Source organism: Lynx rufus, unplaced genomic scaffold (assembly GCF_022079265.1).
Source record: "Lynx rufus isolate CCGP_SWC_20201006 ecotype Redwood Valley unplaced genomic scaffold, mLynRuf1.p SCAF_4, whole genome shotgun sequence".
Classification (NCBI taxonomy): Eukaryota; Metazoa; Chordata; class Mammalia; order Carnivora; family Felidae; genus Lynx; species Lynx rufus.
Window position 1 is genome coordinate 21,225,553 of NW_025814856.1, and position 14,974 is coordinate 21,240,526.

Sequence of the window (14,974 nt, forward strand, 5' to 3'; positions counted from 1 at the left end):
TGGTGTGTGTGTGTGTGTGTGTGTGTGTGTGTGTGTGTGTGTGTGTGTGTGTGTAAACAGCCATAAGGCACAGGCTAGCTTATCCTCTGCCTTAAGAAAGTAGGCATGGATAACAAACATTTTATGGAGAATTTTGCTTGGAAACTAAATTGTTGACAATTTAGTTAAACTAAATTTCGTTTGGATTTTACTAAAATGTTAACAGTTTTTAGGGAGATGGGTGATTAACCAGTTTTTTCCTCTTTAAACTTTTCTCTATTTCCTATAATGATTATATTCTAGTTTCCTCCCTCTTTCTTACCATCCTGGATGCTGGGCACATCATAGCTCGATACTCATGAATGGAGTGAATGTGGGAACTGACCCCAGATTGTAGAGTCTCCCATAGAACAGTGTTTTTGTCTGTGATTAGAAGCGTAACCTAGATGCACCTGGGTGGCACAATTGAGTGGTCGACTTCTGATTTCAGCTCAGGTCCTGATCCTAGGGTCATGGGATAGAGCCCTGAGTTGGGCTCCATGCAGAGCGTGTAGCCTGCTTAAGATCCTCTCTCAGTGCGCCTGGGTGGCTCAGTAGGTTAAGTGTTTTAACTCTTGATTTAGGCTCACATCATAATCTCACGGTTCATGAGATCGAGCCCCGTGTTGGGCTCTGTACTGATGGCATGGAGCTTCCTTGGGATTCTCTCCCCCCCTCTCTCCCTCTGCCCCTCTCCCTGGATTGTGCTTGTTCTCTCTAAAAAAAAAAAAAAAAAAAAAAAAAGCGTACCCTCTATCATGATGAGCACTAGTTGTTGTCATTGAATTCTACTCCTGAAACCAATATTGCACAGTATGTTAACTAACTAGAGTTTAAATAAAATTTTGAAAAAAGAAAAAGCATACTCTGTATCTGGGGAAACCACAGCAGAGTAAATGAAGTTCTTTAGCTGTCTACTCACAGAAGTTACACACTTAATGTTTAGCTACCAGGGAAGGAGGCGCTCATCCACAGATGCCTGGACTCAGGGTCTTCAGGCCCAGGAGCCCGTGTGGCCTGTGGCCCAGCTGGCCGGGCCCAGGATGGAAACACACAGCCAAAGGCTTTCTCTGGCAGCTTTGCTCTCTCACCTTAACCCATCTCACCAGTGCGAGGCTCTGGCAAACGGTAGCAACTCATTTAGAAGTTCCATTTCTATAAATTAAATAAAAACACAATTAAAATGTAGTAGGTGCTAAAACTTGGTTTTGAACTTTTATTAAAAAAATATATTTGCAAACATATAAAATTTAGGATGAAAAATGCTCATTTGAAAACATGTAATAACTTAATATTTGCAAACATACACAGATGGTATAAAATCCATACCATTAAAAATGTTAATGATGAAGTATTGCGCTCATGGAACAAAATCTTGCTGTAATTCCAGAGCTTCTCACCCCCACGCCTCAGGGAGCGGAGAATCTGGTACACGGAAAGTCATGAGAGCCACATGGCCAAAGCAGTAATACAGAATAAAAAACCATTTAGAACACATATTTTAAAAACACATTTCTTAAGGATCACACAGGTAAAAGGGAAACACGCTTCTGCATTTTCCCCAAAGTGAACGATATTGCATCTTAGCATTTCAAATGATGTCAAATACAAAACCGAGTGAAACATTGCACACATCTCTCCTGCTGAATTTGCTGGAAAACAGGCTCCTTGAGGCCCCGGCCCACTCAGGGAAATGTTCTCAGGCACAGCTTTTAAAAAGCCCGTGCAAGGTGCTTTACTTGATTTAGATCTTAACATTTTATACACCTGAAAACACAGGGCACTCTTGGTTCCAGAAGGTACTCTGAACACAACCGAAGAAAACCAAAGCTAGGTAAGAAAGAAACGTGTGCTCAGCAGCAAATATGCAGCAAGAATGCGGGACACCCGTCCCCGTGAATCCTTGTCCTCACTCACGTGGACCAGACGCCCCGTGCCTGTGCCCCCTCTCATTCCTGTTTCTACCTTTTGCCCAGTTACTGTGTGATGGCTGATTTTGTTTTTTAAGCAGTTAGGCACCTTCAATTTCATGTTGCATTATTAGTAATACAATGGCAGTTATGGCCTCTTCTACCCAAATGAGAAAACTTCAAGCTACATTCTTGGGGGGGTGGGGGGAAGAATAAAGCTGCATGGTTTAAACATATTTACCTAGTACAGGATTTGATAGGATTTATAGTTCTTACAAGGAAACACAGGCAGGAAAAGAACAGATGCTTGACATGCAAAATTGGGCCGGACACATTCTAAACAAGGTGTGTGCAGTCTTCAGCAGAGAAGGACCCAAGTCACCTTGGGCTCTTTGCAAGACACCACTCTGTGAAGGCTGCTGAAAAGCCTTGGAAGGTGAGCTGTGGACACTCCCACATAGACAGTATGAGAGGCTTCTCCTGACACCGACAGTCACTTGGAAACTTAGGATTCAAAGTCCCACCTTAGGAACTCTGGAGAGACACACGACGAGGAGGGGCTTCTGTCTTAAAGGAACAAGGCTGTCTGGGAGGTGCAGGAGTCCATTCAGGACACCACGTGACTACAACACAAGAGCAGGGCCACCCACTGGCCTGGGGCGGGGGGGGGGGGGGGGTGTACAGATGGACATGGTGGCCTAAATGCAGAACTAGCAAGAAGCATCTGTGTTTTGATGTCCATTCTGATTGAACTAAGGTTTGAAGTGAAGGTTCCAGTGAAGTCACCGCAGCAACGTAAACATGCAACCTAAGCCAGCATGAGGTTCTGGATAGTAAGTGTGACCGAGGAGTAAGGCAACTGAGCTGTGACTTCTGGGCCAGGGTCATACAACTGCGACTGTTCAGGCTTGGCCTGACTTTTCTGGGGACTCATTCTGGCCTAAACTTCCTGGTAATTTTAAGTTAATCATACATGAATCTTAGAGTTGAAACAGGCTTACCCTTTTCAGGTCTCCATGACTTGGGCACTTAAAAGTTTATTTTCCCACTAAAGAAACCTTATCATAGATTCTCTTTTCTAACATATTCCTTGCTTGGAATTAAAGGGTGAACATTAACAGATCTGACTGCAGACCCTCTTTAAGATAGTCGCTCTTAACTCCCACATAATATTATACATACTCAAGGCATTTCAAGTCAAATGCCTATCACAACAAGAATCCCTTGATTCTTCCACGTGCCAAAGCCCACTGAAACTACACTGGGGGTGTAGTCAAACCTCTTCTCTGAGAAAACCTGTTTCTGGAGTCACATGGGCTCCCCCAACACCATCTCCTGCTGTAACACTCTGTATCTTACTTCGATGTTCTCCTTCCTGGGTGACGTACGAGCAATTCATTTTTGGTTGCTGAATTTACACACTACTTTTGAAAACAAACTATTCCCAATGGAGTATGAGAATGTATGAGCTTCCCTGACTTTTGAACAATTCACAAATAACCAGGTAGACAGGAAGAGAAGACACTAAGTTGACAAGCAGAAAAGTTGCCCAGGAAGCATGTTTAGACCAACAAAAGCCAATTAAAGTATTCTTTATGCTAAAAAAGAACTAAGACCAAACTAAAACAAGTATGTCATTCGCAAGTAGTTTCTAAAATCTCAGCTAGGAAAAAAAAAAAAATCTATGGATTTATGATTGAGTTACCATTAAAGCTTAAATGATTGTTCCGAGGAACCATCACATCCATCAGCATTATTCATAGCTAATCCTTATGCTAGCTGGTTGAGCCAATTGGGTTTTTACCCCATCATTAAATAGTGCTCAGAAAAGTAAGCAGTGCATCTTAATTGGTTAAATACTACAAAATGATCTGTATCATAGAAACGAAGACACTTTCATTCAAAGAGTATCTTAAAATTACTATTGCTGAAATAAATCAAAATCTACATTAAAATATTACTAATCACCATTACATGCCATAAAAGAATAAATATAAATCATGGCAGGTCAATAGCAGCATAACAAAGCATCTTTACACATCTTCACACTTTGGGCTGCACAGGTACTCACAGCCTAGGAATACATTGGTAAAGTTCTGAATTTCACACTTTGTTTTTACCTCCATATTCTACAACAAAGTAAGGGCAGTGTGAATAAAAGCTCCCTTTTCTGCATAGCTTTAAAACTACTCTCAGTAGACTCGAGGAATGGAACCAGAATGGCTTTGTCAGATTGGTCCACTGGTCCTTTTGTCAAAGTGTTAAGGAAAACAATCAACAATGATTTCTGCATTTAGACAGAAAAGGAAAATAAGGCTACACTTCACACAAAACTTAACACTGTCCAAACCACTCAAGAGTTTAACATAAAGTGAAGGTTTCTGATCGCGTTCGGTCTTTACCAGCCCCAGCCTTTGCTCCCAAGGTGTGACATGCTACCCCCATACTGTCACAGGGCCTGGCGGGGCCCTCTTCTCATGGTATCACTGCCCTGGGAGCCGCTGCATGGCAGCACGGGGGACACTTAGAAACAGCACAACTGAGAAATTTCAGAACTTTTAAGGTCCAGATGGGGCATTCATATAAAATATACTTCACTTGGAACAAATCAGTCTTAATTCGCCAACTTAAACTCTGATCCTTAAAATTCAAAGCTACTTTGCACAGAGCAGACTTCTGCTCTTTTCAGAACTTGACTATGAGCCTAAGACTCGAGTTTCTAGGGTGGGGAGGAGCAGGGGAAGGGGCGCGGCTGGGCTGAATTCTGCTGCAAGGCTGGTGACCCCTCCTAAGACCCTGAAAGTGAAAGCAAGCTGAAAATCAGACTCCTAATTTCACATCCTTTCTTAGAGCTGATGAAAACACCCACACAACTTTAACACAATGGTCTTTGTTTTTGTTTTTTTTTTTTTTTTTGTCAAAACAAAGGTCTGCTGGTGATGCTTCACAGTGAAACCTCCATTATCACTGAGAACGTCACTTGGAAAACATTCTTAAGGAATGAGTCTCTTTCTCATAGGCTCAATTTCAGGATTCTCACAACTTAAAGTTCTGTTTAGAAGTTTCCATGACGAGGCCTATTTGTTTCTGAGGTCGACATTCTGCCTTCGGATTTATTCTGCTCCAGTCATAAGTTGTGGTTGTCTTTGTTCTTGGTCAGAACCTGCAAGTAGACTTCGTGAAGTGTACTGAGGAAGCTGGAATCATTCTGGAAGAGATGGTAATGTTTCATTTACCTCAGTAGAACTTACTTCCTTGACAAAAGTTTAGGAAAAAACCTGTATAATGCTTTGTAGAACTAATCACCCAAAGAATCTCACCACCCAGAGACAAGTGCAAACCATACTTTGGAATTCACTCAGTCACTTTTCCATTAGGAGTGTATGTTCAGAAAGAGAGAAACATTACTCCTGGCTAGGCTTGAATTTACTTTATGAACGGATTTTCTAAGAAGAACTTACATATTTTTTTTTAATTAAAGAATGAAAGTTTAAAGACTCCATTGATGTCCTACATACCTTTATTAGATGTATTAATGTATCCTGGAGCTGAGACTTGCTGAGAATAATGGAAGGCTTTCTCTGATTTTCTGATGTTCCAACAGTCAGGGGAGAGGGGGCGCCTGTTTTCCTCTCAAGGTCTGCGGACCTTGTAACTGTCTGCTGGAAAACACTTGGGGACAGCAGGACTGAGGACACTGCCATGGTTGTTGCAGTGACCAGCGTGGGGCCTGCGACCTGCAGGGGAGCAATGGTCATGAACAAAGCTTGTTAAATGACGAAGGGCCTGTTTATTGGGATGCCAAGTCTGATCATCATAGAAAGGAAATAGGACCACAGCCAGATATGAACAGTAAGAACAATCCTATGGTAATTAAAAATGTAAAGTTTTATATGGGGAGCACAGGAATGATTGGAAGAGGGCAAGAGGGAACTTTCTGGGGTGATGGAAATGTTACATGTCTTGACTGGGTGGTCACCCAAGGAATATATGTGTGTTAAAACTCATAAAACACCTGCACTTTATCTGTATTTTACTTAAAAAAAAAATGGGGGGGGAATAAAAAAATCCAGTTATATGAAGCATTAGTTTCTTCTGTAGTGTTTAATACATTTATTATACCACTACAGGTATCAAAGATACAACCTCTTGGGGCACTTGGGTGGCTCAGTTGGTTAAGCATCCAACTTCAGCTCAGGTCATGATCTCACAGTTCGTGGGTTTGAGCCCTGCGTCAGGCTCTGTGCTGATAGCTCAGAGCCTGGATCCTGTTTCAGATTCTGTGTCTCCCTCTCTCTCTGCCCCTCCCCTGCTCACAGTCTGTTTTGCTCTCTCTCAAAAATAAATAAAAACCTTAAAAAAATTAAAAAACAAAGATACAACCTCTTACAAATAAAATGAACATCTACCCCCATTTAGATGTGCTTCTATGCTAATGATGGCTAACCATCAGAATACACTAAGCCAGTAATAATCAGCATTTTTAATAATTCCCACATTTGATACAATCAGCAGACATCTACATTCCTTTCTTCTGTCACCCCTCCCATTCATAAACTGCCACAGTTTGGTGCCACGCCAGGCTGAGCGCCCCTGCTGATCCCCACGCAGCAGGATGAGATATAGGGAAGACCAGTTCATACCACCAGTCAGGAGCTGGCTGCAGTTGAAGTTCTAAGACTTGAGGAGGGTGCAAAGGCTCAAAGGCAAATGGGAACATAGAAGTTTAGGAACTGAAAAAAATAAGTGTGCACTTTGAGGCTGGTAGGTAATGGAGGGTGGGGAAAACATTTAAAAAGTGAAGCAGGAGAGAACAAGCAGAGGACAGAGTGCACAGGCCTGGGAGGCGCTGTCGTTATAGCTGCGGGAAGCAATGAGCGCCCAGAGCACAACAGCGACTCGTAACCAGGGCATCATAGCTCTTCCGGGGCAAAGAGCACCTCCTCCTCATGGAAACCAGGCTGACGTGCACTCAGCTGACACACACAGAGCGCCCAGCCCAGCCGGTGGCTGATCCTGCCCTGCGTACGGTCAGGGAAGACATCAGTACAGAGATGGTGACTGGAGGCCCAGGGTGACTGGGTGACTGGAAGCCCACAGGGGCCGTGGTGATGAACTCGGCTGGGGCGGCAGGGGAGCCTGGCCTAGGAGGGGCATCTAAGAGGGCTCTAGGCTTGAAAGGTACAACGTTCTATGGCACACACAGCAGAAGAACTTAAATATAATGTGTTCTTCAGAGAAAGGGGGTTCTTACCGGGATGGCACTGGGTAACACCTTAGGCTGGACAAAGACTTCAGGATCCTGGTTTTGCTGCATAGACTGCAATGTTTAAAAAGAAAAGATGAACAGACCTAACAAGTTTCCATGAAGATTTCCCAGCGACCGGGGATAAACCCACATTAGCAATAAGGAATAGTTCAGACATTAACTAGCTCCTAGATTCCTGAGGGAAGAGGCTGACAGCAACATTTAACAACGTAACCAATGTGTCATCTGTGAGGCCAGGGCTCTGGGACAGCCTCCGAACCGCTCAGGTTCCCTAAGAGAGGGGCTGTGTGCAGAGCCGTCAAGAGGTCTCTAAGGAAAGCAGAAACCTGTATCTAAGAGCTGGGGACAGCCCAAGCACATTTTTGCTGTTGAGTCTGTAGAGACGCCATGTTCTGGCAGCACGAGACCTTGCTAAGGCCGTGTGGACTCTGGACAGGGCGCCACTAAACAGTCCTCATGCAGAGTCACCTTCCTTCCATGTGCTTGCTACATTTTGTCCTCCTTCACTGGGAGACAAAGAACTTCTTGCTGTAGAGCAAATGCATTAGAATTCAGTGAAGCCCCAGGCCTTAAATGAAATGGAAATGGAAATATACACGTATGTAAGTGTCCCCTGTGAGGAGGCTCACTGGAGAGCTGGGAGCTGTCCCCAAGGCCAAAACATGGAGGGGGCAGAACAGTGGTGGCACGGGTGTGTCAGGGGGTGACACCAATCTGTTATAACATTCTCTCTGCTTATACTACAGAGAACCTCAACAGAAACGGCCCAAAATGAAAATTGAACAATATAACCAAGATACTGAACTCCCTTTCTTTCTGTGCAAGATTTTAAAGGACTGGAACAGAACAGTCCACTAACTAAGAAATCACACATGATTATTATGATGGGCTCGTCTGTATAATACTATTCGGTATGATGTTAAGACTGTGGATTCTTTTTTTTTTTTTTTTTCTTTTTAAATTTTTTTTTTTTTTTCAACGTTTATTTATTTTTGGGACAGAGAGAGACAGAGCATGAACGGGGGAGGGGCAGAGAGAGAGGGAGACACAGAATCGGAAACAGGCTCCAGGCTCTGAGCCATCAGCCCAGAGCCCGACGCGGGGCTCGAACTCACGGACCGCGAGATCGTGACCTGGCTGAAGTCGGACGCTTAACCGACTGCGCCACCCAGGCGCCCCAAGACTGTGGATTCTTATCAAAGGGCACAGGACTGAAGTTTTGGGAGGCAAGCAACACTGCTCTCAAGCAGAAGACTCTGCCCCTCTCGAGAAGCTGTGTGATCTCGTACGCATCACCGCAGTTGGAGCTGACTCTCGTCTGCACACTCACCAGCCTCATCCCTCTCTGAGTGGCAAGCCTCTTCTTCACGCCCCACCCCCAATCGACCACCAGGCCCCACTGCCCACACCTGTTAACAAACCTGCTGGTCCACACTCTCGAAGTCAGGCCGCACCAGTCCAAGCCTGGGTAACTGTCTGGCCTCCTTCGGGTGGCCCTACTTCCAGCTTCTCCTTTCCCAGCTCACCACCTCCCCTTAAAGCCCTAGAAAGGCCCCCTGGGGCTGTGAGAACAAGCCTCGGACTGCTTCACAGAGTTTACAAAGTCCTGCTCCTCAGCCAGTACCTACGCCCCCAAGGTCCTCCCAGAGGAGGCCTGGCCACACTACAGGTCTTTAAGTTCAGCAAATGCCTCTCATCTCCAGGCCTCTGCACACACTATTTTCCTGACCTCAAACACTTTCTCTACGTCTAGGAAAGAGCTGACTAACTCCTACTGAATCTTCAGATCTCAGCTGAATATGAGCTTCATTGGGAAGCTTTACTTGATCCCGTATCTCCAAATCTGGGATGTGATTATGGCCCGAGGTGGGCACTCAGTGAGTACCAAGGGAGTTGGGGATGGGACAACGCTGGGGATAATCTGGATCTATGGTCCTGAGTCAAATGCAGACTCCTGGAATTGTCAGGCAGAAACAAACAAAACCCCCTACAACGCATGCCCTGACAGGAAAATACCGATATTGTTTTTTAGCTTGTATCAGTTGAGATATCTGGGAAAGTGGAACTGAGTCACAACACCGTGTACCAACGGTCTAGCTGTTCATTACTGGGCTTTCCACCTCCTGTCTTCCGGCCCTGGGTGTACGGAACAGTCGTCTCTTTGAAGCGACTGTCACACGGATGTCAACATCAAGGCCTCTGCAGCCCCATCCTACCCAGTTAGAGCCCCCCACCCTCCTGCCGGTACCTGAAGGGGAGCAAGCACCATGTTGCTGAGGGATGCTGAGGCTCGCGCGGCTGCAGTCTTAGGCGGAGGCTCTATGAAGCTCTCAGGTGTGGCCAGCTGGCCGGCTGCTGAACAAAAGCCGGATGTCATGGCACTTTTCCCAAGTGACTGCGTCTGTATTTGGTCATGCTGTGGGGTCAACCTGAGTTTCTGGAGAAGATCAACACTTGGGAGCGAGGTACCAGCTGTGTTTGTCACACTCAGTGGGGCCCTGAAGGGGCTCTGGGTGGCAGTCAGATTGGCGTGGCTCAGCTCAGGGACTGGCTGGCTCAGGAGTGGAGACCTCTGTCTCGGCGTGGTCTTCACCGCCTGTATCATGGTGGTGTTTCGGGGTAAGCTGGGGGGAACCTGTGCCGTAGGAGCTTCTGCTGGTAGAGTCGGACTGAGCACAGGGCGCAACGGGACGGCATAGACGGGGGCCTGTTTTTCACTGGACTGTGTGATGGAGGCGGGAGTGATCAGCACCGGGGTGGGGACTTCAGGTTGGACTGAGTGGTGGGAGGCAGGATGGACACCCAGGTTGTCCGACTGAGGGGCTCCTCCTGACTGCTCAAAGGGAAATGGTAGGAATGAGCTGGGCTCTTTCTGGGAGGCATCTCCTGGCAGCTTCTCCACTTCTTCTGAATCCAGACCCACAACACTTGGCTGTTCTTTTGGCAAAGAGGTTCCAAATAATTCTTCCACTGTCAGATGTTTGTGTCCAGATGGAGCAGACTGAAAAACAAATCAAACTGCCCAATGAAAGAAATCTCTTGCAAACCAGTGTAACCAGACTTCTTTCCCATTAACCAAAACATTTTGCAGAAGCAACGATAGATGGAGTCTGAAAATAAGGAAATGGAACTGAAGATGTGTTAGGGACTAAGGCCAAAATGCATCTTGTCTCCCCAAACTGGTGGACAGAAATCTGCATTCGTACTAAGATCCAAGTTTTAGGGACTCCCAGGATAGTGTTAGAATTCACCTTGTTTTCTTGGCAAAGGGATATAACGTAAAGGAGAAATATTACAAATAGTGCTTGGTTGCCCTGTACCAGTAACACAAGCAAGGAAATAATACTCAAGAGGACAGAGGGACCAAATGCTGAGTAAGTAATCCTATCTTTATTTTCATAGTTCTTGATAAGAAGCTAGGCACTGCACCTTGAGGACTAGGTCTTAAGTACCAGAAAATAAACTGAACTGTTTTTTAAAATAGCAGGCCGTTCCTCCTCTCTACTACAAGATCACAGATTCCTTCAGAAGAAGCAGACATGTAGGTCTGAGAATGTTCACTTTGCATCTGCTGTAGTGGTCTGGCTTACTGATACCACTGCAATGATGTGGAGGGGGAATATTTACGCTTTCCACTCCTGAGCTTTCCTACACCTTCCCTTCATGTGCTATGGTCATATTCATTTGCCCTTTATTTTCAGAGTGCCTGCAGGGTGCCAGGACCTGTGCTGACCTGTGCCCCCAGGACACAGTAGGGAGGAACAAAAAAAGTCTGACCCTGACAGGGCTTGTGTTCCAGTGGGGAACTAACCTAAGTACTTTGAAAACACATACAGCCTCGACATATGGTTTTATTCCATAAGCGTGTACACTACTTAGCTGCTCAGATATATATTCACGTGGAAAAAGACGGTTCGCTGAAACACACGGTTTTCAGTTCCTCAGAAGGCCGATAAAGGCCCGACACTACACTGCCCCTGAAGCAGAAGGATGAGTGCACTATGGTGTGACCACATTTCTACAGGAAAAAAGCACTGGTTTTCCCAAGCAAGTGTTTGCTGCATCCGTGTGACAAGTAGTTACAGGTTTCCCTGCTATCTGAAGGGGGAGCGTTCCTGGGAAATGTTTCTAAGCCAAAATGGCAGAAAGTGAAGAAGCAATTACCATTGATTCATATAGAAAAATTCTGAGTATCTCTGGGTCCCCAAAATAACCCATTTTCAGCTTTTCTTTACAAAATTTTTAATGTTTATTTATATTTGAGAGAAAGAGACAGAGAGAGAGAGAGAGAGAGAGAGAGAGAGAGAGAGACAGAACATAAGCAGGGGAGGATCAGAGTGGGAGACACAGAATCTGAAGCACGTTCCAGGCTCTGAGCTGTCAGCACAGAGCCTGCCGTGGGGCTCGAACCCATAAATGGTTGAGATCATGACCTGAGCTGAAGTTGGACGCTTAACCAACTGAGCCGCCCAGGCGCCCCTCTCTTCGGCTTTTCTGATAACCTTAGAACACATCTTGCTAACAGGTGCTCACAGACCCAGGTCAAGGCTGTGGCGGCCTGAGGCTGGGGTGCTGAGTGTGGTTCCTGGGGAAGGGGCTGGGCAGGGCTGCCCTCTGTCCAGGGTGCCCGCTGCATCAGTAGCTCAAATGTCCAATGCTATTTCACTTTTTACCTCTTCTCACACAAGCAAAAACTGTCTTTGGATTTCTTTCGGTTGGCAAAACAGTTACCGATGTGGGTCTTTCCTAAAAGCAAAAGTGGCTTAATGTGAACTTTTGAAAAGGGGACGGTGGGGACACCTGTATTGGGTTTAGCAGGTGCCCAGGACACTGTGCTGAGATGGGTGGGGTGGGGAAGAGAGGGACTTACTGGCAGCAGGTTCTTAGGGGAGGGGTTGAGGCTCCCTCTGCTGTGGAGGGAACCGGGGAAAGGAGGCCAGTACCCAGGGGGTGTGCAGGGTGGCTCACTTGTGAGGGGTGGATGGAAAGGGAGTGCCACTGGGGTGTCTTATCACCTGCTGGGTGAGAGAACGGAGGTGGGGCAAAGGAACAGTTGTGGAGAAGAGGCAGAAACTTCCTCTAGTTGTAGAAAATTGTAATTCCTGGGGCGCCTGGGTGGCTCAGTCGGTTATGCGTCCGACTTCGGCTCAGGACACGATCTCGCGGTCCTCGAGATTCCGATTCTGTGTTTCCCTCTCTCTCTGCCCCTCCCCCGTTCACGCTGTGTCTCTCTCTGTCTCAAAAATAAATAAACGTTAAAAAAAAAATTAAAAAAAAGAAAATTGTAATTCCATATCGAATCATTTCTTCTTAGAAAATATCCAGTAAAGAGAATTAATGTAATATTTCTTGGCAAGTTAATGGGACAAAAGGCTTTAAGTGAAGGGATTCTCAAATGGCAAGATTCAGGCCCCACCCCCCCCCCCCGCCCCCCCATTAATGTTGTAGTCACAACACTTCTTGTACTTTAAGGAATTTTCCAGATTCAGGATCTTACTTCAAATACAATGTAGCACTAACATCTATTATAAACTGTGGAGGTAAAAAAAAAAAAAAAAAAAAAAAAGCAAAAGATTGTATACGGTTTAATTTCCTTATGTTTTTACTTCTGAAAAAGTTGCAGAGTTTAGGATCCGAAATCAAAGACACCCAGATTTAATTCCCAGCTTAGCTGGGAAAATTATAGTCTATTTAGTTACCTCATCTGAAAAATGAGGGCAATTATGGCAATTACTTCTCACAGAGCTGATGTGAAAGTTAATTTCTCAATATGATACCTGGTGCCCAACAAGCATTCGATAAATGGAAGTTGGCTATTATCATTATATGAACACCAGACAGTCTTACTAGCAATCATAATAAACCTGCGTTTGTACATGTTTTAAGAAACATCAAATACTATGTTAGAATATTAAAAATTCATCAAATCCTTCTGGAATATCATACCCCGTGATGCAAAATAACACTACCACCTGATGGGCTATCAAGGTTGTAGTATTATAAATCTGTCATGCCCTGATGCAATGACTCATTAAAGACACAGTTGTTGGGGCTCCTGGGTGGCTCAGTCAGTTAAGCGTCTGACTTTGGCTCAGGTCATGATCTCACAGTTCATGAGTTCAAGCCCTGCAATCAGGCTCTGTGCTAACAGCTCAGAGCCTGGAGCCTGTTTAGGATTCTGTGTCTCCTTCTCTCTCTGCCCCTCCCTGCTTGTGCTCTGTCTCTCTCTCTCTCTCTCTCAAAAATAAACGTTAAATATAAAAAAAAGACATAGTTGTTTATTTAAAACTCACTGGTATCATTTCAAATCCATTCAAGGTAATTCAAAAACAGACAGCAAATTCCCATTTGGGACACACTTCTCGTCCTCTCTGTCCAGGCCACATAACTAGTAGCAGGGGTGCATAGGTTCCATTTCCCCAGATGGGCACTAGGACTGATTCACTTTTAGATCTCTGGGATCGTAAATGTCCACTGATGAGCACAGACATAATTCCACTCCTCCCCACCGATTTCTGACAGTGATGGCAAAATATACATAACCAAAGTTACCATTTTAGCCATATTTAAGTGTAAAACTCAGCAGCATTCAGTACAGTCACAATGCTGTATAACTACCACCATTATCTACTTCCTCACTCACAGCCCCTGATAATCTCTATTCTACCTTCTGTTCCTATGAATTTGCCTACTCTACGTACCTCGTTTAAGTGCAATCATATACTTGGCCTTTTGTGACTGGCTTATTTCGCTCTTGGCACAGTGTCCCCCAAATTCATCTATGCTGTACCATGTGTCAGAATTTCCTTCCTTTTAAAAACGCTGACAAATACTCCATTTGTATGCATATACCACATCTTGTCTACCCATTCATCTGAGCATTGATACTTGGGCTGTTTTCACCTTTTGGCTATTGTGAATAATGCTGCTACAAACACTGGTGTAAAGTATGTTTAATCCTTGTTTTCAATTCTTTTGGGTATACACCCAGGAATAGAATTGAGGACCTTCCAAACTGTTTTCCAAAGCTGTTGCACCATTTTATATTTCTACCAATGATGCAAAATGGTTCTAACTTCTCCACGTTCTTGCCAACACATCGGCCACTTGTAGATTTGAAAACATGACTATGCAAGTCATTTGCACATTTTTGAGTTGGGTTAATTCTCTTTTTATACACATTACGTTTAGAACAAAATGGTCAAGACTGCTTGGCAAAAAGTACTAGAAAACTTACACTAATTTTTATTCATTAATACAAATTATGTCAATCTTAACCACCACATCCTGTTTTATATGTATGTATATACACACAAAACAACGTGTGGATGTACATACTTTGAGAAATACAGACCACATTGGGGCTATTCTACTTTGCAAAAACTTGAGTCTTTCCCAGGTAAGAATACAAATATTTTACATTATAAGAAAAGGAGCAATCAAACAACACGACATAGAGATAACTCAACATGAAATACACCTTTGGCTTCAAAAATGGCATGATTCAGGTAGCAATTTTTACCTGTCTAGTGGAACATAAATGGACTTTTGAACAATTAAAATTACCTGCATGTACATTTTGAATGCTTTTACACTTATGCTTAAAAAAAAAAGTATTTCTAACAGTTTAAAATTGACTTCACATTAAAAAATGAAACTGGGGCACCTGGGTGGCTCAGTTGGAGGAGTGTCCAACTTAGGCTCAGATCATGATCTTGCTGCTCATGAGTTCGAGCCCTGTGTCGGGCTCTGTGCTGACAGCTCAGAGCCTGGGGCC

At 44.6% G+C, this 14,974-nt stretch overlaps 1 protein-coding gene across 1 annotated transcript in view; it reads right to left on the reverse strand.

Annotated features, from left to right (window-relative positions):
* Window positions 1-1,207: 1,207 nt before the first annotated feature.
* The window catches only part of DCP1A (decapping mRNA 1A), a 58,775-nt gene continuing 45,008 nt past the window's right edge, over window positions 1,208-14,974 (reverse strand). The window contains exons 7-10 of the mRNA XM_047094460.1: window positions 9,446-10,198; window positions 7,183-7,248; window positions 5,447-5,665; window positions 1,208-5,136 (exon numbers count right to left, since the gene is read on the reverse strand). Coding sequence (XP_046950416.1) covers window positions 5,056-5,136; window positions 5,447-5,665; window positions 7,183-7,248; window positions 9,446-10,198 — 1,119 coding nt within the window. The 3' untranslated portion in view covers window positions 1,208-5,055. The remainder of the gene's footprint in view (window positions 5,137-5,446; window positions 5,666-7,182; window positions 7,249-9,445; window positions 10,199-14,974) is intronic.